Source organism: Salvia hispanica, chromosome 1 (assembly GCF_029641045.1).
Source record: "Salvia hispanica isolate PSC_SH4W2 chromosome 1, Shi_PSC_v1, whole genome shotgun sequence".
Lineage (NCBI taxonomy): Eukaryota > Viridiplantae > Streptophyta > Magnoliopsida > Lamiales > Lamiaceae > Salvia > Salvia hispanica.
The window spans coordinates 23218361-23245422 of record NC_142692.1 but is presented as its reverse complement, the minus strand read 5'-3'; the positions used below and the strand labels follow the sequence as shown (position 1 = coordinate 23245422).

The 27062-nt window shown below is 39.5% G+C and overlaps 2 protein-coding genes across 2 annotated transcripts; one reads left to right on the top strand and one right to left on the bottom strand.

The window, feature by feature from the left end:
* Window positions 1-12638: 12638 nt before the first annotated feature.
* LOC148933458 (short chain aldehyde dehydrogenase 1-like) lies at window positions 12639-13820 on the bottom strand. Its single transcript, XM_089057862.1, has 2 exons — window positions 13638-13820; window positions 12639-13566 (listed from the first exon to the last, which is right to left on the bottom strand). Exons 1-2 carry the CDS (start codon window positions 13646-13648, stop codon window positions 12756-12758), a joined length of 822 nt encoding a protein of 273 aa, XP_088913988.1. The 5' UTR covers window positions 13649-13820; the 3' UTR covers window positions 12639-12755.
* A 4672-nt stretch (window positions 13821-18492) lies between these two features.
* On the top strand, window positions 18493-19131 carry LOC148933457 (uncharacterized). The gene has a single exon (XM_089060212.1). The coding sequence runs from the start codon at window positions 18493-18495 to the stop codon at window positions 19129-19131; it is 639 nt and encodes a 212-aa protein (XP_088916338.1).
* The last annotated feature ends 7931 nt before the right edge of the window (window positions 19132-27062 follow it).

The following is a 27062-nucleotide window of genomic DNA, read 5'->3' as shown; positions in this document are numbered from 1 at the left end:
TTGAACCCCAACTTGCAAAAACTTTGCACATTATACCCCAGCCCTCTATAAGTGTCGAATATCAGCCCTCTATACCCTGTCGAAACTCCTTCGACGCCTTAGCCTGTTCCTCGACATCCATTTCAGACCCAAAAGACCCTCACTGGATTTTTGACTGTGGGGCCACATATACAATTTCGTTTGAAGCCTCAGATTTTGTATCCATCTCTACTTCCAAAAAATCCTATGTCCAAACCGCCAGTGGGGACCTAGCACAAGTTATGGGGGCAGGAACAATAAATATTTCGCCCACGCTATGCCTCTCCAATTGTCTTTATGTTCCGTCATTATCTCATAAGCTGTTATCCATTAGCCATGTGACTAAAGAGCTAAATTATAAATTACTAATGCAACCTCAATTTTGCATGTTGCAGGATATCAAGACGGGGACGATAGTTGGGCGTGGCACTGAGCGATGCGGGCTGTATTATGTGGATGAGATAGCCCAACAGAGTACTGCGATGATGCTGACTCCCGGACCGACAGACAGACAGGCTTGGCTTTGGCATCGTCGGTTAGAGCACCCATCTCTAGGATATTTGCGCCTACTTTTTCCTGATTTAGCTACTTCTTTGAACTCTTTTCATTGTGATACTTGTGTGTTGGCCAAAAACCATAGACATTCGTTTAAGTTGAACAATACAAGAATGAAATCTCCTTTTGCTTTAATACATTCTAATGTTTGGGGTCCTGCTCCGATCACTGGGGGACAAGTTTTTCGTTACTTTGTGTTGTTTATTGATGATTACTCTCGCATGACATGGATCTATTTTTTGAAAAATAAAAATGATGTGTTTGATAAGTTCGTAGATTTCTATAACCTTATTCAAACTCAGTTTAACCACACAATCCAGATCCTTAGATCAGACAATGGGGGGGGGGAGGGGGATTTGTCAACAAAAACCTCTTGTGCTTACACTCCGGAACAAAATGGGGTCGCCGAAAGAAAAAACCGTTACATCCTTGAAATTACCCGAGCCCTTTTGATTGAATCCAAAATACCAAAATCTTTTCGGCCTGAAGCTATAGCTACAACAGTCTACCTCATAAATCGCCTACCTACCGGAATCCTTAACTTTAAAACTCCTCTAGATACCTTTTCTCAACACTTCGAAATCCCGTCTTCTCTATCTCTTGAGCCTAAAGTTTTCGGATGCTCGGTCTTTGTCCACATTCCTAAACATGAACGTTCCAAATTTGATCCATGCGCCCTCAAATGTGTCTTCCTTGGCTATGGCAAAAGTCAAAAAGGTTACCAATGCTATGACCTAAAAACCCGTAAGATACATACCACCATGAATTGTGACTTTGTGGAAGGAGAATACTTCTATGGCCAATCCAGTAGTCAGGGGGAGACACAACTTTCAGACAATAGTCCAAATAATGACCTCCTAGATTGGCTACCAGATATTGAAAACCACCAATTGGTGGGAGAGCCACATTCAGGGGAACACCAGACAGGGGGAGAGCCACAGTCAAGCCCTGTCACAGACGTTGGTCCACCTGAGGAAGTTAGCGGCACTGCTGGGCCGTCAAGTCCTATAATACAGAACGAAGAACAAAGTGACACTGACCAGCCGTCAACCCCGCCTTCGATTCCTGAGGTAAACGGTTCAGATCTTGATAATATACCCTTGGAACATACTAATCTTGATAGGGGCAATAATGAGGAGTGTGAAACTAGTGGAAGAAGTGGAGACACCGGAGAGCCATTTGAATTGGCCCACAGGATGACAAGAGGAATCCCGCCTCGACGATACTCACCAGACTGGAAGGGAGAAAGGCAAAATACGCAATATCTAATATTGCTCAAGGTCACCTATCAGAAATTGCTCGGGCCTTCGAAGCCGCCCTATATGAGGAAGAAGACATTCCACAGTCATTTGAGGAAGCCAACAAACATAAACACTGGAGAGAAGCCATGAAGAAGGAGATAGATGCCCTAGTAAAGAATGGTACATGGGAGAAATGTACGCTGCCAAAGGGAAAGAAGCTGGATGTCGGTGGATATTCACCATAAAACGGAGAGCAGATGGTTCAATCGAGAGATACAAGGCGAGACTCGTGGCAAAAGGATATACTCAAGTGTATGGAGGGGATTATGAAGAGACATTCTCCCCAGTTGCAAAGATGGATACTGTTCGAGCACTACTATCTGTAGCAGTGTGCAAAGACTGGCCACTACACCAGTTCGACGTGACTAACGCCTTCCTCCATGGAGAGCTAAAAAAGACCAAGGAAGTGTACAAGGAGGTCCCACCAGGATTCTCCGAAGAATTTGGAGGAGGAGAAGTTTGTCGCCTACGAAAAACATTATATGGTTTGAAGCAGTCTCCACGGATCTGGTTCAGAAGATTCTGCCAAGCTATGTTCAAGCATGGATTCCAACAAAGCCAGTCAGACCATACGCTCTTCACAAAAAGGAGAGACAACAAGGTAACATGTCTGATTATCTACGTTGATGACATGATTATTACTGGTGGCGATGTAGAAGAAATCCAGAGGGTGAAGGAAAATCTGTTCAAAGAATTCGAGATGAAGGACTTGGGAGCACTGAAATACTTCTTGGGGATAAAAGTGTTGAGATCCAGACACGAAATATTCCTAAGGCAAAAGAAGTATGTCCTAGACTTGTTGGCAGAAACAGGTCTCCTCGAATGCAAACCCGCAGACACTCCAATGGTTCCCAATGGTTTGAAAATAGAGGAAGGAGCAGAGCTTGCAGAAAGGGAAAGGTACCAACGGCTTGTAGGAAAACTCATCTATCTCTCTGATAAGGCTAATTTCATGCATCGGTTATATGAAAAAAACGTTATAATTTGCTGGGTCTAACACGTTTCCTAAGCCAAGTGTGTGAAGAAAAATCGCTAGATCGATGAAATGCTGAAGGAGATGGTCTAGCGAAGGAAAGGAACGAAGTGAGCAGGGTTTAAAAGAAAAGAAGGCGTGACAGAGGGGGTCAATAGCTGAGGGCAACAAAGTCTTATCTATACCTCGCTGGGCCCCACTCCAACGCCTATATATAGAAGAGCATGCAACGCACATCATATCACTTTTTCACTCTCTTCTTAGCTCACACACATTACACACACTTGGGAATGGGAGATCTGGGGTAGTCGGGTACGAAGGGTTAATTTTCTTTAGAAGTTTCGCAGTTGCAACACCGTCCGAGTGTGGACGAAGATACAATTTCTCTTAATTTCAGTTGTTTACTCGTTTTGCTGTCGAACTTCACTTTTGGGAGTCGACTTGGTTGTTGATGATACTTATTATCTTTTCGCTTTGGTTGAATTTGCGTTTAGTTGTTAATTTTCAAGTTGATTTACGTAGATCTCTCTGCTGGAAGTTTATTTTACAAGTATTATTTCAATCTCTGTTTTAATTTGATATTGTGGTGTTTGATATGGGAATTTGGTGATAGATCTGTGGTTTATTGAATGTTTGGAGGTTGTTGTTCGAATCTGAAGTGATGAAATGTTTCTGTTGGATGGAGTTCGTATTGGACGCTTGGATCCGGAGTGGATTTAGCGTCTGAGGTTGGATTCGAGGCGAGAATAGGAAGCTGTTAGATGGATTTGAGTTTTCTTCTTGTTTTCTGTTTTGCTTCGTCTAGCATCTGCAGATCTGTTCAGTTCTTCGTTGATTATGCATTGGTTTGACTTAGAATTAGTTTGCTCTGTTTTGATTTCGTTCATGTTGATTTTCTTATGAGTTTTACGCAATTTGGTTGTAGAAGACGATGTCGCTGTTAGTTAGTACGAAAGTTAGTTATTCTGCCAGCTTTTCGTTCGTACTTTGCTTTTTCAGTCATGGTCCCCACAGTCAGTTTGTTTCCTAGGTCTAGGTAATTAAAGTAGTTTTCTTAGATCAAGTGTTGAGCAGTTAATTTCCTTTGCAACGTTCTCTTATAATTTCGTCTAGGTCTAGCTGTTAGCTTAGGAGTTTTAAAGATTCCCAAGTTAAGTTTAATTTGTTTTTTTTTCCTCAACCCAAAAAATGCGTGGCAGCAGCCAACACCAAAAACACACCCAAATCCTTGAACATGAGTATTACACATCCTTCTCTGTGGGATCGATCCCTACTTCCCTATACTAGGTTTAGTAGAGTGGTTGAGGGTTTTTGAAAGAGGTGTTCTGTGTGTCCGACGACCGGGATTTCCTGCGACCAACGAGTTCCAAGACCGCGTGATCTAGTGGATTTGCTGGACCTAGGGAACCTGTTATTTCCTTTTGAACACACTGTAAACAAACAACAGAGTAGAACCTTTCACTCTCACATACTAGACCCGACATCACTTATGCCGTGGGTATTGTGAGTCAGTTCATGCACCAACCTCAAGCTAATCATATGGGGGCTGCATTGAGGATCGTGCGCTATTTGAAAGGTACTGTAGGCTATGGAGTATTCCTCGCAAAGAGAGAAGACCTGGAAATTGATGGATACACTGAATTTGACTGGGCAAGCAATCCGGTGGATAGAAAATCTACGGGAGGTTACTTTACTTTCATCGGGGGAAACCTGGTTACTTGGAGGAGCAAGAAACAAAAGGTTGTAGCTCTATCTAGCGCTGAGGCTGAATTCCGAGGAATGAAAAGTGGACTCATGGAAATCCTATGGCTAAGAAGATTGCTCACAGAAATTGGTTTTCCACCTACCCGGAAGAGCCAGTTGTTCTGCAACAACAAAGCAGCCATTAGTATCTCAGAAAATCCAGTGCAGCACGACAGAACCAAACATGTGGAAGTTGATCGGCACTTCATTAAAGAAAATCTGGAAGGAGGCATTATTGAATTCCCCTATGTCCGCTCGGAGGAACAACTTGCAGACATACTAACCAAAGCCGTTCACCCAAAAGTCTTCAAAGAGGTATTGGAAAAGTTAAGCATCGGAGATATCATTGCTCAACTTGAGGGGGAGTGTCAAGACATATCAAAAGGAGAAAAGATTGCAGATTGATTGTGAAAATAATTGATTGATACCATTACATATATTCCTAGAATAGATTGAATGTATTTTCCATAGATAGCCTACTTTTACACCTATATAATAAGGTGTCAATTACATTGTAAAATCAATCACTGAAATACAATAAACATCTTCTTCTCCCAAAACATTCTCGATATGAATTGCCCTAAGAATATCGCCTCTCTCGATTACCATCGTTAAGAAATACTAGTGTTCAACTGTCCTTTCAGCTACCCTTATAACAAGTTTGAAGTTTCATTTATAATTTATATATTTGAGCTAGTGATTATAAATTGGTCTGCAAAAATACTCCATCCATACTTGCCATAAAATCACCAAATAGATTAATCTATACATATATAAAAGACAAGTTTGAGCCAATTTTTAAAATATTTATAAATTGTGCGCATCAGTTTGAATATTTAGAAGAGTCCAGAATCAATGTATCATTATAAGAAAAAAAAACGGTCATTTGTGATTCTAACATTCAAATTCCACAATTAATATTTTCTGTCATTATAGCTTTGATCACTAATCAATTTTTGAATTTAATTTTCAGTTTTCTAACTTATTTATCACATTTAAAGGGGATTTTTATAAGTTTTGAATTTGGAAGGTAAAAAGCATTTTTCATAATAAATGGAGGAAGTGAAAAGTTATGGAGATGCATCTATTTTTTACTATTAGGATGTTGATAGCTAGATTTAAATCCTCATAATTCTATCTTTTTTCATAATATTCTTTGTTGAACGTTTTGCATAAATTTGAATTGATTTTAGGTATTTTTCTTATTCTTTGTCAATATTGCTTTAAGATGAAATAGTTTTCTATATGAGGATTTTTTTTTTCATTTGTGTATTAATACGTTTGTTTTGCAACCCCAATTCACCCATTTTTTCTATTTTTTGTGATTGGAGAATTGTTTTTTTCTTTTGTTTTATTAATATGATTTTTGCTATTTTAAATTCACAATGTCACCTTTAATTTCCCATGACTTTATGCACTCTTTTTTTTAATAATGTATTTGATGTTGCTGAGAATTTTCATCTTATACCTTTAAATCTACTAATTTTGAGGAATTTGACTTTTTTAAAATATCTTTTAAACCTACTAATTTTAGTATATTATATTTAATATAGTCTATGAGTTTCTTCTTTCTATTTTCCTTGACAATTTTAGAATTATTACTATGTTATATATTACAAGAATCGAAAGATTTTTATATATGTAAGTTTTAACCGTGGGTTAGGTAGTAAAATATCATTGGATGTCCTGTAATCTTTACTCTCTTCTATTTCAGGAACAAAAATCACATCTCCAAGAAATGGTATACTAAAGAGTTGAAGAAGCGTAAAAAAATCTAACCTGCTGCACAAGGAAGAAAAACAAGCGTGGATATAAGAAAAACAAAAATATAGCATAAAACATTTAGTTTATTACTATTAGTTTATATTTCTTTATTTAAGTGCAGTGAGCCAGGGTTATAATAATATATCATTGAATATTTCAATGTCTGTAGAATAAAACTTAGGAGCTCCTGCAATAAAATTTAGGAGTATTTCTTTATTTAAGTGTAGTGAGCCAGGGTTATAATAATATATCATTGAATATTTCAATGTCTGTAGAATAAAACTTAGGAGCTCCTGCAATAAAATTTAGGAGCTCAACAAGTATAATTTTTATATCTTGCTATTGTGTTTTACTATTAAACTAAATTAATATGTTCAGAGTGTATGTTAACTTTGTTAACATAATTTAATTATAACTATATAAAATATATATTTATTTATATATGATAACTTTATTTATAATAGAGATCTAACAAAGTCACGGGTATGAAACTAGTTACCAATAATGGTTGAGTCGTAACTTTTTTTTATTTATACAACTGTATTAGTGATTTTTTTGGCAAAAAAAATAACGCATCTCTTATTTCATATTTTATTAATTCTCCATCTCTTTCTTTGATTGATTCAACCTTTATATCTTCTAATCTATACTCAATGTGATAATTGATACGATTCTTGTATGAATAATACTTGCGAAAGTATTATACTCCCTCCGTTCCACAGTAATAAAGACATTTCATTTTCTGCGCTCGTTTTGAAAAATGATATTAAATAGTTAAAGTGGAGAAAGATATAGAATAATGTAGATAAGAGTCTTATCTACAATATTCTCACTCTTACTTTACTTTTTCTCCACTTTAACTATTTATAATTATTTTTTAAAAGTAAGTGTGCAAAATAAAATGTCTCTATTACCGTGGAACGGAGGGAGTATAATTTAGAAAGGAAACGAGAGAGAGCTATGCCAAAAATGAGGATGAAAAATCCTCAGAAGTCTGTACTAATCTAAAGTGACAGTTTGATGAAAAGACGGATTTATCCTTTTTGGCGGGAAAATATGAGGCTATTTCTTTTACCCTTTTCGTCATTTCAACCATTGGACAAAAATTGGTCCAATAAAATGCAAGCTTCTCAAAACACAGTACACAGATATATACACAAATCATACTGAATCTGCATTTGTGGACTAATTTTCTTAAATTGGAATTGCAGACTGCTTGGACCGCGAAGGACGACATCTCCGGCGAAGGCAGCAGTGGGGGGTGAGGAGGCGAGACAAAGAGAATCAGAGAAGGCCATTGAATCAGCTAAAACAAAAACCAAACTTACCAGTCAGGACGAGCCCGACTCGCCCAACTGTGCAGAACCACCTATATCCTTCGCAAAACCCCCTATTTCCCCGTCAAATCCCTCCTCTGTTTCCTATCCGCCTCCAGATTCATCCAAAGATCCATCTTTAGCCGCCGGAGAAGAAGAAAGGGGAAAGAGAAAGAGAGAGAACGAGGCGGGTGTGGAACTATGGAAGGCGAGGCGGCGAGAGGGGAGAAAGAGAGAAGCGCCGGCGTCGGGAAATGAGGGCGCTAGCGGGTGAGGCGGCGGTTGGCTGGCGAGCACAGCAGAGGGGATGCGGAGTGTCGATTTAGTGAATTAGGGTATTTGTTGTATTTAGGTTTTTAGTTTGGGCTTTTAATTGTTTCATTCATTTACATAATAATCAATTTTTTCAATCTACAATTTGACCAATTTTAATACTCCTCCGTAATATTTATACAAGTGAAATAATAATCTACATGAGTGTGATTTCTGGTATTTGTGTGCGTGGTTTTTTAGTGTTGGTGGATAGTTTTTGGAATTTTTATTTTGGTCGTCGGATTTTTTTGTGTTTGGCTGGAATTGTCATATCTGCATTTTTTAGTGAAATGTGATATGTTTTTTAATTTTATTCATTCAAATAATTCAAAATGTAAAAAAATGATTGGTTATTGGATGAATTGTTGATTGATTTGCAATTAATGAGATTAATAAGTGCCAATGTATTCTTAATTGATTGGATTGACAATATTAATGAATCATTTATTATTGTACTATAAATAAATATATTTTGAATTTTCCACATCCCATATATAGAGGCAGTGAATCCATAGATATAATTATTTAAAATATACAAAAAATTCCCCAAAATTATGGATAAATATATAAACCGGAATAGAACATGGATTAGTTACCATAGTTTATCACCATAATAATACAGAATTTTAATTTGGATTACTACTGTGTAAATAGTACACATTTTTTTAAAATTACATTTTTATTTAAAATATATTATATTAAGTAAATATCTTGAACTTACTTATTAATATAGATTCATATTCAAAATATATAACTGATAAATATATTTATATTTAAATTACTAAAAGTATTATACATGGTTATAATTGAATTGATTTTGATTTATTCTAACTAGGTAAGATATTGTTATTTGTGACTTTGAGTTCTATTTTTTTAGTTTATGCTTCTCAAAATATTATGCCATACATATTATCATATAATGAATTTAATTATGGTAAAAGTGAATTTATTAGTTGTGAAAAAAAAAACTATTTTTGCATTCGTCTGCTCATGACGCTTAATTCTAAAAAACATGTTTTTGGTCCTGAACAATTGTGTTGCAATTTCAAGAGTAAGTCCACGAAGGATTAAAAGAAAATATTTAAAAAGTTTGATAAAAAAACTTATCTTAAACTTATCATTGTTGCTCACGACTCTCATTGTTGCATTATCGGAAAAAAATGTATTTAAAAAGTTTGATAAATTGCTTAAACTTATTAAAAGAAAAACTTATTAACTATCACCCAAATCGTTCATTATTTTCAATTTAAATTATAAAACAACTGCTACTATATGCATTTCGTCAATATAATCACATTTATAATACGATTCTAAATTCTTTCAAAGATCAAACTCTACAACCATTCGATAAGACGCAAAGCATTCCCTAAAATTTATGAAATGTAGCATCTTCAGATTCCTTCTAATAAGTAGCCGACAACTAGACTTCATATCTCCATTTTATTTTTTTATTATTCTTTATTTTGAATTAGCTCTAAAATATTATTGGTAGTAAAGCGCTACCAAATATGACGGTGAAGTGTATGACTGATGAAAGAGGCTTCTTTTTGGGCTTCTGCATATCCTGTCAGATTGTTATTTGTGAATTTGTTGATAAATGTTGAGAAAAGTTTGTGCGATTTCCAAAGCATATCGTATCCAAAATCTGAATATTTTGAAACATGTGATAATAGATTGATTAGCGATGAGTTGTGTTATGATCGTGAAGCTCTAGGAAGAGAACATTTGGATTTTGTTTCCAAGTTCACTAATGAACAGCTTCATGTTCATGATACTATAATGTCATTTGTCTGTTCAAATGCTGGATGAATGTTTTTTGTCTATGACTATGGATGTACTGGTAAAACTTTCATATGGAGGTCTTTGTCAGCAGGAATTCGTTCGAGGGTAATATTGTTTTAAATGTGGCGTCGAGTGGAATAACTTCTCTATTGTTGCCTAGAAGAAGAACAACTCATTCTCGCTTTAAAATTTCCATCAGTGTGAATGAAGATTCTGTGTGCAATATAAAATGAGGTTGTGTACTTGCTAAACTGATTGCAAGAGTTAAGCTTATAATATGTGATAGAGCTCCGATGATTTATAAACATTGCATAGAAGTCGTGGATATGACTTTCAAAGATATTATGAGTGTATGTAATGAGTTCAGTATTTGGTGGAAAAACTGTAGTTTTTTGTTAATGTTGATGATGATCATCATAAGGGTGATTCAATTGTCAATGTTGTTTGTAAAGAAGTTTTTCAAAAATATGAACTGTTGTTTTTCTACCGTTGCCAGTACCCTGAAAAATGAAGACACTTTCTTCTTTTGACATTGTCACATAATTACTTATTTTCATTACATGTGAAGATCTTTTTCTAAAAATATTTGGACAGTGCATCGCACGTGTATATAATGAGATCAGATGAGTATATTTTTCTTTTTCTGATTGTTTTTAATGTTATTAATTGTTTCTAATGTTATCAATACTTATTGTAATTTACACATAGCACGGGTGATAAGGTCTGAAGATTTCAGTATGTAACGATGATGATGATGATGATGATAGGAGCGGTTATTCCACTGTTAATGTCGTTTACAAAGAAGTTTTTCAAGCTTTGTAAAATAGCTTTCCTGTAGCTTCGTGAAATCCAATTTGGCTAGAAACTTGAAAAATGAAGGCACTTCTTCTTTTGACATTGTTTGTTTAGAAAATTTCTTCGCTTCATTACATGTGAAGTTCTTTTTTGGCTAAAAGAAATTTATAGGCTGCAACATAAGATCATTTATTTGATCCTCATTTAGTATATGGTTCATTTATTTGATTTTATCTCACTTCACTTAGATCTTAAATTAAAGTTGTAGGCATCGTCATATATTTTCCTTTATTTGTATATTTTATTCTAACTAACCAAGTATTTCTTTTTCCTTATGCACACATCTCCCCTTTTATCATTGTTTTGTTTTATTCCACTCATATCATAAATTAAAGCGGTTTGAAATTGCTTGCTGAATATGAATTGTATTATTTAGATTTGTTGGAAGGTGTTCATTTATGTTTTTATTATTGTTTATAATGGTTTAAATGTTTATAGTGTTGTGAATAGATATTTTAATTTATACATATTATTAACCATAAATATAATTATATTCTTATTATCCTATATTTTTTAATCTACTTACCTATAATATATTTTTCATTATTTGAAAATGTTATGTCCCGTGCTGATCTAATTACCTATAATATATTTTTCATTATTTGAAAACGTTATGACCCGTGCATAGCACGGGTGTTAATACTAGTTAGACTAAAAGACAAACTTTTTATCACCAAACATCACCTTCTTTTACAAAATTAATGTCACTTTATGTCAAAAGAAGTTCAAATTTAATGGTTATGATGGTAGTGATTTGTTACGTCTAAACCGCGCTGAGCCAACATTTTTTCGAGCATTATTTTCTTCTTTTTTGACTATTATATTTTCACGAGACATTTTCTCATAAAATTTTTACTCCTTTTCATTTAGCTATATATACAATATATGATTGGGTTAGGTTAGGAATGAACAAGGCTTGAGCGTGGGCTTATCTATCTGTCGAGCTAAATACTGATTAAATCGAGGTTTAATTCAATTTTAATACAATCAAAGTTAATGCTCCACCTCGTTCTCCGTCCTATAAAAATATGTGCACTTTTCATTTTCGTACGTCCCACAAAAATATATGCATTTCATTTTTGAAAAGTTATGTATATCAATTTAATAATGTATGTCCCATTATCTACTAACACTACTTTAATTATCATTTTTCTTCTCTCTCTTACTTACTATACTATTCTCCTTATTTTACTAATTTTATCTTAATTCTCGTGTCATATCCATTATCAATATTTTTATGAGAAGGAGGGATTATTAATATGTAAACTCAATGCCAAATTACAAATGATGAAATGATCCAGACTAATTCTTTGTATTTATGATATTCAATATCTTAATTAATAAAACCTGAGGTGATTTTGCTTTAATTTTGGGAACAGTGTTGAGAGGATTTTATATTTTTGAGATAAATTAGAAGTTACCTAAGTCTGAATCATCGAGTTTTGAAAATGGGCCTTGAAATATTGATATTGGGTCCTTGGCTCGTTTTTATTTGGTTTTCTAATATTTTTATTTGGCCCTTCTTTACGTAGATTGGATCATTGAGTATATTTGATTTACTTAACGTAGGAGGAGAGAAAGTTCATTTTAGTCTGTATACTCAATACTAGTTGTTCTCGGTTTTCACAACCGATTGGAGAATTGAGTTCGTAACTATATTTGATTAGATATTCAATTTGCATCAATTCAACAGGGTGGGATCCTCTGCTATGCTGAAATGCACAGCAGCCCCTGCTGCCTTTCACAGTCTATTAAAAAAATATATATTTACTTAATTTATTTTGTTTTAATTTATTTGATTATTTAATTTTTTTGTGAGAGCAGCAGGGGTGGTTGTGTATTTCAGCACCACCCTCAACTCAACTAGGGAAAATTAAATATATCTTCTATGAAATAATCTGCTTTATTTGGAATTGATAATTCTCCAATTTCTACAACATAAGAAAGTCACACCAACTCTTTTTTTGAAATGAAATGGAGAATTATATCCGATCCAGCACATGTAAATACTCACTCGAGTGATCAATGACAAAGTTAAAGATTTAAAAACCGTAGCATACAAAGCAAAACATTATTAGCAATGCATGCTTTTATTATCCTGAGAAGTGAGAAATACAATGTAAAATCTTAATGAGTTTATTTTGAAGAAATATTCAATTTTTTAACAGCCTCACGCAGTGCAACATTTGTCAAGCTATAACCTCCATCAACAACAATATTCTGCCCACTTATATACTTTGCCTCATCGCTAGCCAAGAACAACGCCGCCTCCGCCACGTCGTCGGCTCCGACCACTTCCCCCTTCAAATTGGCAATCCCCGACACAAACTCCTCCACCTCCGCCTTGTCCTTCATCCCGAGGGCGCCCGTGAGCATCGGGGTGGGGACCCCAAAGGGGGACACGCAGTTCACCCTTATCCCGTGGGCCCCCATCTCGATGCACAAGTTCTTGGTCAGCCCCACGAGCGCGTGCTTCGACACCACGTAGGCGTGGGGCACGGCGCCGCCGTGGGTGACCGAGGCCACGCTCGAGGTGAACACGATGCTCCCTCGCGCGGCCGGGATCATCACACGCGCCGCGTGCTTGGCGCACATGAACGCGCCGAACACGTTGACGTCGAGCACGCGCCTCACGTCCTCGTACTCGGCGGCGAGGATCCCGGCCTCGCTCTTGCCCGGGATCGCTGCGTTGGAGAACATGATGTCGAGCTTGCCGTACTGGGAGACGGCGAGGTCGACGGCGCCCGCCACGTCGGCCTCGTTTGCCACGTCGCAGTGGACGTAGGAGATGACGTCGGGAGAGCCGATGCTGAGGCACACGGCTCGCCCGAGGTCGTCCTGCACGTCCGCCACGACCACCTTGGCGCCGTGGCGGACGAAGAGCCTCGCCGCGAACTCGCCGATTCCGCTGGCGCCGCCGGTGATGATTGCTACCTTGCCTTCCAGCCTGCAAAAGTTTCCATCATATGTATATGTTGTTACAAAATTGGTATGAAAGAATATTACTATATTTTCAACCTTTTTGCCATTGATGCAGCAAGAGATGAAGCTCACTGAATTTGTGGTAGAAATCGATGGTTGGATAAAATGTTCAAATAGGCAGACAACAAGAGCTTTTCTCATGTGCATATATATAATATTAGATCCATTTAGTTGTCATGTAGAACAATGTGCGATCCATTCAGTCATTCAAAATAATTTCACTCTCATCATTTCAAAATATGCCTTTTGTCTGATACTTATATTATACTAATACTTACGTCCCAACTAACCACTATGGACGTCACAATTAAGTTGTAATTTTCACTCGTAACAAAAAATAAAATATTTAATTATTCTTACTTTTATTCCATCACATACTTACTTTCTCTTTTACCTTTCTTACTTTTATTCATTTCTCCTACTTTTCAATATAATTTCTTTATCTTCTTATCCAAAAGTTTTAACTAAACTTAGTTGGGTCGGAAAGAGTATATTATTTTCAAGTAACTTTTCATGTGGCCAAATTCTTTGCCTTTTCATCTCGAATGATCCTATATACTTTATGAATGTCTTGATTGCAAAACCTTTTATTTGATTTCTTAGCTTGTAAATTAGTGAGAAGTTCACAGCAAAAGAACACACCACAATTCAAAGTATTCCTCTCTTTTCTTTTTCTAGCATTTTAGTGTGGATTTAAGAGTATGGCATCGCTCAATTCTCATTACTCTATCAAGTTCGTCAATCCCTTGCGGGGTTTGATGTGCTTTCTACACGCTAGGAGGAAGTTGTATTATCCGTAGAAACAATACGTCAATCTGTGAGTACTAGCTGAGACGTAATTTGTATTATGGAAATAAGGTTTTCCTCGATTCAACTTTCGGTTAGTTTGTTTTATTATCATTATTATGATTTTCATTTCACTTATTGTTGTTATTTCCCTATTTAATGTGTCTAATAGGACATTTTATTATTAGCAATTGAGGAAGGAAGAACACCGGTAAAGGTAATAGTAGGAGGGAGAGGATGGGGGATTGCCTTACTGCTAAATGAGGATAAAAGTAGGTTTCAATCAAATTCTTCTCAATTAATGCAAAGAACAATGACAGTCTTGTATCGGCAACAACCTTGACTAAGAGTAGGTTTTAATCAAATTCTTCCTAATTAATTCAAAGAACTATGACAGCGTTGTATAGGCAACAACCTTTGACTAAAAAGCCTAGATGTATACAGTATACCATTATATTCCTAACCAATAATAAAGCCATATAATTCGATCTTGCATACGATGAGAAGATATGATTAGATCTTGCATATATATGAGAAAGGTACCAAAGATCTTGGCGCAACATAAAGTAATCTTCCAATGTGTAATAGTTACTCTCTTCGTCCGACATTAGGAGTCCCATTTGAGGTTGGTTCGACATGAGTTTTTAGAAATGTAAAGGAAAGTGGGTGAGAAAAGATAGTGAAATATAAGACCTATTTTTATATATTAATTTTATGATAGAATGTGAGTGGAACAAGTTAGTGGAAAATTGAGTCTACCTATCATTTATAATAAAAGTGAACCGGAACTCCTATTGGCAGATGACTAAAATGGTAAACCGAGACTCCTAGTCTATTAATCATAATACACATAAAACATGGCATGTGCAAAATGGAACAATATTTTATATGTGAAAGTATCGGAAAAATTCACTCAATTTAAAAAAATAGTCACATGCGAGGGGGAGGGAGAGCCCGTTTGTAACATTTCGGAATTTAGAACCCTAATTTTAGAGCCCTAAAATTTATTATTGATGACGTGGAGTCGAGAATGCATTTATTTCACGTGATGCTATGGCCGAGTTGAGTCTAGGGTTTGCGTTGAAAGTTTGAAAAGTCAAACTTATTGATTTTATGATGTGGCATGTGATTTATTAAATTATGAGATTTTGTGGTAAATTAATTGTCTAAGGGTGAGTGAGAATATTAGAGAAAATTTCCATAAATACTAGCCACTCAATTCTTGAGTTTTTCGAACCCCCTTGATTTTTAGAGGAGGAATTCTATTTTTTCCGGATTTAATTTAATTCTTGGGATATTTATCCAAGTTAAATCCAAGACCCAATTATTCCCTTATTTTAAAGAGGAAAAATCGAGCCCCTTGTTGCCTAGGTGATTTTCGAAAATCACCTATTGTGGGAAGGAAAGAGTTATTTTATTTTAGTTAATCCCTTATTTGATTTCCTTCCATACCTAGAATTTAAATATTTTACCAAATCTTTCCATACCTCAAGAGATCTTGTCTTACCTTATTTTGGTTAATATTCAAAAATCCATACCTTATTTAAGAAGGCTACTACACGCCTCTTTTGACTCCAAGATTGGGAGAATTCGTATTTTTATTTTTGCTCCGTGATATTTTATTCTACTCCGTAAAATATACCAAAACAAAGTCTTGGCTATTTTAGAAGCCTAATTTTCGAAAACTAGGAGATTTGCCCTAGAATCTATTTTGTTAATTCTTCTTCCCTAATTCACAATATTTATTTATTTAATTGTGGAGAATAGAATCTTACCAAATATTCTAAAGATCTTTTTGAGCTCTATAAATAAGAGAGAAACCCCTAAACCTAGCCATCATAATTTCGCCCCCTACCCTAATTTTCGCCCCTCTGATCTTTTTCTTACTCTCTCAATTTTCTTCTACTTTACTCCAATAATCCTCCATCCCTTGTGAAGAATTGAAGTTTGATCCAAGAATTTTGAAGAAAAGAGTCTGATACTTAATTTCTACCGTTCGTTTTCTCTCTTTAAGGTATTTTTATATTCATCTTCTTGATTCTACTCGATTCCTCTTCTTTCTAACCGATTAATCGGTCTTCTTGAACCCTCATGCATCTTGGTTGAGTGAAAGTGGGATAAAAGGGATGTGGGAATATGTTACATGTGTGTGTGTGTGGCGCGTGCGTGTGGCGTGTGTATGTGTGTGTGTGTGTGTGTTGTGTTGTGTAGTGTGTGTTTGATGGCTAAATATTTTTGTGTGATAAACATGATCTTGATTGATTAGTAATGATAAGATAAATCGATGGGAAAAGGGAAAAGTGTTGAGACATGCATGAGTAAGAGTAGTGTTGAACCTAATTTGTGATATGTGCCTATGTGATTAAAAGGTGAAACTTTGGTTGCGAAGCCGGATAACGGAAAAGCGAAACTACTTGAAATCTAAGCAGTCGAGGTGGGCTTTACTCTTAAAACTCTCTTTTATTTTGTCAAAAGTATTGATTGGTGTTATAAGGGTGGTTTAACTGTTATGCCATGCCTATGTTTGTTTATTTGTGATATTGTGCGCCTGATGCCTAGTTTGTGAGTTCGCTCCATTGGGCTATATGGTTATGGATGTGATTATACGAATTCGGGTCTGAGTATGGGCCGCAAGCCCTACCAGGCTGTGTACACGAGGGGATCGGGAGCCGTCCTTGCTAGTCGGCCGGTCTCGTGGGCGAAAAGTGTGGCCACACTTTCGTCGCACCATGGAATGATTGTGATTGTTGATTTTGTTGAGGAAAATGGGGAGTTATTTTGACTGGCCAGTCTATGGAAAATATATTTTGTGATACTCGTGATATTCTCTTATAACTGCTTAAAACTCGAGTTCACTTGGTAAGGGTGCCATAACTTATAAAATGTTTTGGCAATGAGCCCACTGAGTATTTCAAAATACTCAGCCCTGTATGTGTTTTCCTTATGTGCAGGTTGAACGATGACGAGCGGTGGCGGGTGTTGAGCATAATAACTAATTAAGATGGATATTTTTGAACTTCAAGCGTAGTTGTGTCTTCATACATAGCTATTCTTTCCCTTGGTCGTCTTCCGCTGAGTTTTGATACACTTTAGGATTTATTTTTGGGATATTTGCATCTTGCCTTCGATTTGAGGCCTTAGCCCTTTTCTTGTGATTTTTATCTTGGATATTATGTCGTACTCTTGAGATTTTGATCGTTATTTAAGATACCCCTTTCTCTTTCTCATTTAAGCTTCTAGGTTAAGTTGTTGCTTTTAATACTCTGATAGTTCTTTCAAATCTTTTGGTCAACACTCTTTAAATGAAACCCTAGCCTATGTTTATTTCTTTAAGAGTCCGTTTGGTAGCAGCCGCCGCATTTATTGTACCCTAGGAGGGCGGGCTGTTACAGTTGGTATCAGAGCCTCAGTTCTTTCCGCTCTGAACCCAAGAGTCTTTTCGAAAAATCTAAGTTGTCCTTGTAATCTTTTGTTAATGAACTAAATACGAAAGGCTCAACACCGCAACTCGTCTCGTTCAACCACGAAGAAAGAGGTACAGAATATTGCTATGATTGAAACTTTATGATCTTGGAAATTTTGGTGGAAGGTGTTATTTTTGTGAAAAGCATGCCTTAAGTGTTGAGAATATTGTTGTACTTGTGAAGCGATGCTTCTTAAATGATGATTCCTAGGAGTGTGGAAATATTGTGAATGTGAAGCGATGCTTCTTGAATGGTGATCTGTTGAATGTTGTATGAAAACTTGTGAAAATGGTGAAATGCGAATGTGATTGCGTGAAATTATGTTGAACTGTTGCGATGCTTAGACTTGGACTTTCGGAACCTAGCATGACTTAGCTATACGATCACAGCGCTTGTATCAACAATAGAAACATGGAATGACTAGTATAAGGCCGTTAGTGTATATGGGGATTCGACGAAACGCGAATAGAAAACGCACGAAAAGTTATCTTAAGAACGAGAACTTCGGACGCAACGCTACCTTTGTACCATCACCTTTTTGATTTTGATACACTTTCGCAGCACCATTTGAGATCACACACTTTCTATCCTTTTCTACCTTTTGTGACGGTGCTGACTTGTTCCTTTTCCCCTTTTTGTAGATGGTTCAACCCTATCACGCTCTTATGCGTCACCGCTACGCCAAGAATAGGAACTTTCCGGTAGAACGCTATAGAGAGCTGGAGTGGGACGGAAACCAGTTCCTCTTGAACTTCGTCACCGATTTCTACGGTCATTGGCTGGACGCTTACGCGTATGGAACTACTCATCACGAGGGAATCATGCGACTTATCCATATACTACCTTCCCCTTGGAGCGAGTGGACCGCTCAAGCCTCAGTATCCTACACTTGGTTTAGCCCGCCCAAATACACGCCTCGAGGAGACTTCGTCGGCCTAATAGGAGTCTTACTTCCGGCCATGTCTGCCGCCGTTGACGGACCTCCACTCCATCCGCCAACGCAAAGGTACTCGCCAGGAGCAGCACGTCGGATGAAGTATCGCGATGATGAGGAGCCGCACGTTGCCCGCGTCCCCCGTAAAAGGACCCTTAGGATGCGCGTTTCGGCCCCTCGAAGGATCATAAGAGAGGCCGAAGAGATGCTTACCTCGATTCCTTCACCCCTAAGCGACGAGAAGAAAGACGAGGAGATGGGATCGTTCGAGAAGGGAGAGAGTTCGAATGCGGAAAGTGTCGGAGAGTCGGAAGAACCCGAAGAGGACGAGGGCGGAGATGTCTAGTGCTCGAATAGAAATTTTGTTTTTCTTTTCCCCATGTTTTGAATTCTAGAACTTCTATTTACATTATTATTTTCTTCCGCGATAGTATCGCTCCTTTTTCATCCATTGTACCAAGACCTTTGAGACCACTTTTGAGATTTAATGGGGAATTCGTACCTTTCATTTTATTTTCTGGCGATGAAGCCGTCTTCACTCTTTTCTATCCTTATTGCGTGAATATACTTGCTCGTTCTATTTTCTCCCAAGAGTTTTCCACCTTATGGTGCAACCATATTATGTTCTCTCTTGCACAACTGTTTTTCTTTACAACTGCTATCGTGTGGTCTTTCCTTGGACTGGACCCTACTTGTGAATGAGTTAAAATTTCTTTTTCTTTTCTTTCAAAGTACCCCATCGCTACTTTTGAGTAAATAAGTGCGCTAACAACTCGAGTGAAAATGAATCAGAATGCCGCCTAGACGCAACGTGAGGAACGAGGAACCTACCTCCCAGGCTTCGGTGGAAGAAAGTGTGACGCAACAAAGGCCGCCGTCACCACCACCACCTCCTCGAGTAGATAGGGAAGTCGTGAAACTTTTCCTTGACCAAAAGCCTCCCACCTTCGACGGGATGGGCGAACCTGCAAAAGCTGAAACCTGGATACGTGCCTTAGAGCGCATCTTCAAGACATTAGTATGCAATGATGCGGAAAAGATGATCTGCGTGACGCACCAGCTGACCGGATCTGCCGATTTTTGGTGGGATACTAAATTAAAGACCATGTCCCAGGATCGCATAGACGAGATGACTTGGGAGGAATTCAAGACCGAGGTGTATGACAAATACGTACCCAAGAGCTACCGCAAGGCGAAAGCCGCCGAGGATGGATGGCGTTCATACCTGTTATTGTGTGTGATCTTTTTGGTGTACATACTGTTTATAATTTTTCTTTTCTTTTTGTTTTCAGTTTATGAGAAGTGGCTCGGCTCCTGGCCAGTGGAGACCAAGGATACTTCCCCGAGGAACAATACTCGTTACCACTCGTTCTGGCCTGTCGACGGCACTGTCCGACCTAGGCACGAGTAGCGACGAAGAAAAGGAGGAGTTAGAGTACCAATTCCTGGAGCTTCCACCCCAACCAGTAAGAACACTAGTAAGGATGGCTGACCAAGGTGAGGACGATCCCGAGCTCGCAACACTTACCGCACACGCCGACGGAGATCCCCCACAAGCCATAGTGGTCACCCCAGGCCAGACCGCCTGTGATGTGAAACCCCACGTAATTGCAATCCTACCGACGTACTGTGGGAAGAGTTATGAAGGACCCTACGAGTTCTTAAATGAGTTCTGCAAGATCTGTAAGGCGCAGAGGCGGCCATCAGGAGCGAGCGAGGATGATTACAGACTGAAGGCCCTACCTTTTGTCCTAAAGGGAGAGGCCAACACTTGGTTCATGCGCCTACCAGCCGACTCTATCAATACATGGGCCGATTTCAAGTCAGTTTTCCTAGCCGAGTTCTTCCCGTCTTCAAAGACAAGCGCATTGAAGAGGAAAATATCGTGCATAAGGCAAGAATATGTTGAAACCCTGAGCGAGTACTGGGAGAAGTACATGAGCCTTCTGGAGTCATGCCCCAACCATCGCATGAAGGAGATAGAGGTGCACCACACCTTCTATGAGGGGATGAACAAGGAAACCAAGGATCTGGCGAATTCATCATCTGGAGGTGATTTCACCCAGTTAAGAGTAAGTGAAGCCAAAAAGGTGTTACGCAAGCTGTTGAATGCGAAGAAGACGTACGGCAACGCGAGAGATGGGTACAGCAGAGAAAGGGTAGCGAGTGCTTCGGTTACTGACCAGGAGGAACGGATGGACTTGAAGATGGAGGAATTAAAGAAGGAATTGTTGACTGCAATCAAACAAAACACTCCACCACCTTCTCCAACTGGAGGCCAAGAAGCCCCAGCACTACCATATGATCAGCCGGATAACTCACTGGATGTGGAGCAAGCAAATGTCGCAGGATACTACAATTCCAACGGCAATTGGATTCCGGGAAAACAAAGAGATGCACCGTGGAGGGACCACCAAAATTTCCGATGGGGAGATGGAAATCAGAATCAGAACCAAAATCAGGCTCCAAATCAACCCAACCCCCAACCGAACCAATATCCCAACCGCGGACCAACAAACCCTGACTACCAGTCTAACTGGGTAGGAAGAACCAGCATCCTCAGAGCCAAAACTCTCAAAACCAGAACCCAAACCCTACCTATGTACCACCCCATCAGGGAAACTCTCAAAACCAAAACCAAAACCAAAACCAAAACCAGAACCAGAACCAATTTAACCCAGGGCCTCAACATAATACCCACCACCAAAACCAAAGTCAATACCAGCACAACCACGACCAGTATAACCCTCCTGCCCAGTATAACCAGTACCCACTGAACCAAAACCAACAAAATTTCTCAGGCTACCAATCAAACCCGCCACCTCAGTATAACCAGCACCAGGGCTCGAACCAATTCCATCACCCAAACAGGTCAAGGAGGTCTATGGAGGACATGATGGGGGAGATGCTTGCCTCGCAGCAAAGCATTAAAAATGACTTGTAGTCCAGTAATGAAACAATGCAAGGGATGCAAAGTGCCCAGAAGGAGCATAGGGCAAATATGGATATGATGAACAGGCAGTTGGCCCGGCTCGCTAACTCGGTGGGCGAAATGAAAGGGAACTCAGGGAAACTCCCATCTACAGTCCATGTACCTGAAAAGGCAAATGTGAGCAAGATTACACTGCGGTCCGGAACAGCTTACAATGGACCTCAACTCAAGAATCCTGTTGGGGAGTCTAGTAGAGAAAGGGTGCTGAGCGACACCATCTCAGCGGAAGAGTTCAAGAGGCCTCTGCCTCAGATGGAGGATCCGTTTTTTCTAAACGAGGAGCCTACCGTGGAAGGAAAGGAGGAAGGAACACAACCTGGAAATGAGCAACCGGAAAGAACATTGCCCACGTCGGAATCTCAAACCCAGGGGGTACAAAGGGAAGGTCCACAAGGACTAACTGGAGAGGCTAAGGGAGAAAAACCGTTTCCATATCGATTTTTGACGAAGAGGAAGAAGGAAAACCCTGTGGATTTCATGTCGATCTTTGGGAAGCTGGATGTCACCATACCATTCCTCCAAGCCGTGAGACTGCCCCCTCTGGGGAAGTTTATAAAGGAATTCATAGCTGGGAAAGCCCAGGAGGATGGAAAGATCATGGTGGAGGGAATAGCGTCAGCCATTGTACAGGAGAAGCTACCACCCAAGAGAGCCAACCCAGGTATGTTTACCCTACTCATAACGATTGGAGATGTGAAAATCGAGCATGCAATGTGTGATTTAGGAGCATCTATCAATGTTATGCCAGTTATCCATTTATAATCGGTTAAAGGGGGTAAAATTGTCGAATACTAGGGTGTTGATCCAACTGGCTGATAGGTCATGTATCAATCCTGAGGGTGTGTTAGAAAATGTGTTGGTCAGGATATAGAACTTTACTTATCCCGCTGATTTTTATGTCATTAAAATGAGTGAACCAGAAGCTAGGGAGTCTAGCGGGATATTGTTAGGAAGACCATTTTTAAGAACGGCTAAAACAATTATGGATATGGCCGAGGGGACAATATGCATTGACTTTAATGGTGAGAAATTTGACTTTGACATCAATGAAGCCATGAAAAAACCAATAGATTTTGAAAATCTATGTTATGTTGATGTAATTGACCCCTTAGTCCAAGAATTTCTTGAGACCGAATTATTGCAGGAAAAGCTCCAAGCCTTGGATGTGTATGCCCAGGTTGATGTGGAAGCAGCTGCATGGTGTGATCTCATCAGTAGCCGGGGGTTAACTGACGAAGAGATCGAAGAGGCAATTACGGAATTCTGTCAGAAGTCAGAACTAGCAGGATCCGTAGGGGCCATGGTACCGGCCAGTATGGAGGAAAAATCAGATGCTGAACAAGAACAAGAGGAGGATTCAAAGAAGAACCCTCTACCTACAGAAACACTACCCCCGCAAGTGGAGTTGAAAAAGTTGCCAGCGAACCTTAAGTATGCCTACCTAGGGGAGGAAGACTCATTCCCTGTAATCATCAACAGTGGGCTGACTGAAGAGCAAGAGTCAAGACTACTCACTGTGCTGGGCAAAAACAAGAAGGCTATTGGATGGAGCCTTACGGACCTGGTAGGTATAAGCCCGGACGTCTGCATGCACCACATTAGGCTAGAGGATGGAGCCAAGGCGCATAGAGATTCTCAAAGAAAGGTGAACCCAAACATGCGAGAAGAGATACTGAAGGAAATCTTGAAGTTGCTCTCACTGGGCATTATATACTCGGTGCCAGACAGTGAATGGGTTAGCCCAATCCATATGGTCCCCAAGAAGTCAGGGATCCAGGTGATTAAGAATGAGAGGAATGAACTAATGCCCACCAGACTAGTTACTGGGTGGCGAATGTGTATAGATTACCGAAAGCTGAACACTGCAACCAGGAAGGACCACTTCCCCCTGCCATTCATCGATCAAATGTTGGAGCGACTGGCTGGGAGGAAGTACTTCTGCTTTTTGGATGGGTACAGTGGATACTTTCAAATTTATGTGAACCCGGAGGACCAGGATAAGACCACGTTCACGTGCCCGTTTGGAACCTATGCGTATAGGCGTATGCCATTTGGCCTATGCAACGCCCCCGGTACTTTCCAACGGTGCATGATGAGCATATTCTCGGACTTGATTGAAGATTGTATAGAGATCTTTATGGATGATTTCACTGTCTATGGAGACTCTTTCGACTCGTGCTTGCAACATTTGGATGTGGTGCTAGAAAGGTGTCAAGCAAAGAGTCTGGTTTTAAATTTTGAGAAATGCCACTTCATGGTTACAGAAGGAATTGTTTTAGGACACGTGGTGTCAGAAAAGGGGATCCAGGTGGATCAAGCTAAAGTGGATGTCATATCCAAACTACCCTTCCCTACTGATCAGAAAGGAATAAGAGGTTTCCTTGGCCATGCTGGATTTTATCGAAGATTTATCAAGGATTTCGCCAAGATTGCCCAACCTCTTACCAGGCTTCTCCAGAACGAGGTGGAGTTCGTCTTCGATAACCATTGCAAGGCTGCTTTCAACCTCCTTAAGGAAAAATTGATTTCTGCACCGATCATTCAGGCTCCTGACTGGGATCACCCCTTCGAGGTGATGTGCGATGCTAGTGACTATGCAGTGGGGGCCGTACTGGGTCAGAAGATCGATGGGAAAAGGTACGTGATATTCTATGCATCAAAAACCTTGAATCAAGCCCAACGGAATTATGACACCACCGAGAAGGAGATGTTGGCAGTTGTCTATTCATTCGAGAAGTTCAGGCAGTACCTACTGGGATCCAGAGTCATCGTCTATACTGATCATGTGGCGATCAAGTATCCCATTGCGAAGAAGGAGTCAAAGCCACGACTAATCAGATGGGTGCTGCTTTTACAAGAATTAGACTGGGAGGTAGAAGACAAGAAGGGAGTTGAGAACAAGGTAGCGGACCACTTGAGCAGAATAATACAAGAAGGGAACAGTGAAGATGTAAGGGATCGATTCCCGGAAGAGCATTTATGTGAAGTGATTTTCTCCGCAAGAAAGATCGATTGGGAAGAAGTGATGAGACTTACTGGTCAGGACGCAACAACCAGGGGCAAGGGGAAGGTAGGACAGGAACCCTGGTATGCGGACTTGGAAAACTACTTAGTAACAGGAGAACTGTCAATGGTGCCAAACGTGACAAAGGCTCAGAGGATGAAGATCAAGAGCGAAGCAAAGTATTATTTCTGGGACGATCCATACTTGTGGAAGGCAGGAGCAGACCAGGTCATTAGAAGATGTGTTCCTGACTGGGAGCAACGGGATGTACTGACGCACTGCCACTCCTTGGCATGTGGAGGACATTTCGGGCCAAGACTGCCAGAAAAGTGTTAGATAGCGGATTCTACTGGCCAACCCTGAATAGAGATGCATACGAGTTTTGCAAGGGCTGTGACCGTTGCCAACTGACCGGTGGGATCTCTGCGAGGGATGAAATGCCGCAAGTTCCAATAATAGTTTGTGAAGTGTTCGACATCTGGGGTATGGACTTCATGGGTCCTTTTCCCTCATCTTATGGGAACTCCTACATTCTAGTGGCAGTTGACTACGTGTCAAAATGGATAGAAGCCAAGGCCACAAGCACTTGTGAATCTAAAGAAGTCACCAAGTTCCTCAAGAGTCATATATTCATCCGATTTGGGATACCAAGGGCAATCATCTCCGATCAAGGGACTCACTTCTGCAACCGAACGGTCGAAGCATTGATGAAGAAGTACGGAGTTCATCACCGCCTATCCAGTCCTTACCACCCTCAAGCCAACGGGCAGGCAGAGATCTCAAACAGGGAAATAAAGAGCATTTTAGAGAAGACAGTCAACCCCTCCAGAAAAGATTGGAGCACAAGGTTGGAAGATGCTCTGTGGGCATATCGGACAGCCTACAAAACTCCTATAGGGATGTCCCCCTATCGCATCGTCTTTGGGAAGATGTGTCACTTGCCAGTGGGAATTGAACACCGAGCATACTAGGCAGTACAACAGGTTAATGTGGATGCTAAGGCCTGTGAAGAGGAATGGAAGCTACAACTTCAAGAGCTAGAAGAACTCAGATTGGAGTCGTTCGACTCAGCCATGTGGTATAAGGAGAAAACAAAGATGTGGCACGACAAAAATCTGAGAACCAAGGATCTCCAAGTTGGTCAGAAAGTACTACTCTTCCAGTCAAGACTGAAGCTAATGCCTGGGAAGCTCAAATCCAAATGGGCAGGACCTTACATTATCACTGCATTACGTGCTAATGGAGCGGTCGAGATTTCAGGGAGTATCCCTAACTCTGAACCTTTTGTCGTTAATGGACATAGATTAAAAATATATAGGGAAAATGAAGAAGTGTGTGTGGTGGAAGAAATTCCACTACACTTTAAGAGCATCTAAATGACCAGTAGGAAAGGGATTTGAAGTTCCACCTGGTCAACGTCATATGTAATGTACTTACTGACCGGGTAAAACTTCAAATACCTTAGTAATGATGTAAATATTGTAAATATTTGGTAATTTAATTTAAGTCAAGAAAGAAAAACAACAAAAAGATTTTTTTTCGGATCTTAAATATTAATTCGGAGTTCGTACTGACCACGAGAATACCACTTGGGTGAAACTCTGAATTATATTAAAGAGCCATTTATTTGCTTTATTTCTATTTCTAGCTAATTGAGAAGAGGGAGTTGAGTAAAGTTTGAATTTTGGGGTGTTGCAGCTTTGCAGGCAAGTACAGAGGCTGGGAGGCGCGTGAAGCAAGGACGTGACAAGCAACGTCCAATCAGCTGCCAGCAAGCACAACCGCCTTCCACACGAAGCGTCTCAACCGAGCGACCGCCTACAACCGGTCAAAACCCTCAACTACCCACCCCTCTATAAAACACCCCACCGCCTACTCCCCTTCACTTTATAAACCCTTACCTGCACTCTCTCTCCCACAACCACCACCCCCACTCCGAAAAACTACCACCCACTAAAGAAACCACCGCAAACCACCACCGGTACAGTCATGGCGAAGAGAAAGGCAACCAACAACCCGGCATCTACCTGATGGAACCGGCAGCGGAAGCAGGCGCATAAATTAATCACATAATAATCAGATCTATTTAGCAGATTATTTAGACAAAAGCTATTCGCGTAATTATCACATGTATCATGCTCATAACTTGAATCAATCATGCTTTAAGAATATTGAAACCTAAAACATGCTTTTCTACGGAGCAGAAAAATACCTAATTAATTCTCCAAAGAATTGAAGATGACTAGCTTCTTCTCCACGTGATGCTTTGAGTACTAAACCA

Bases quoted from the DNA above. Each gene is read 5' to 3' on its own strand.
- LOC148933457 (XM_089060212.1), top strand. From the start codon at position 18,493: ATGGTTCAACCCTATCACGCTCTTATGCGTCACCGCTACGCCAAGAAT.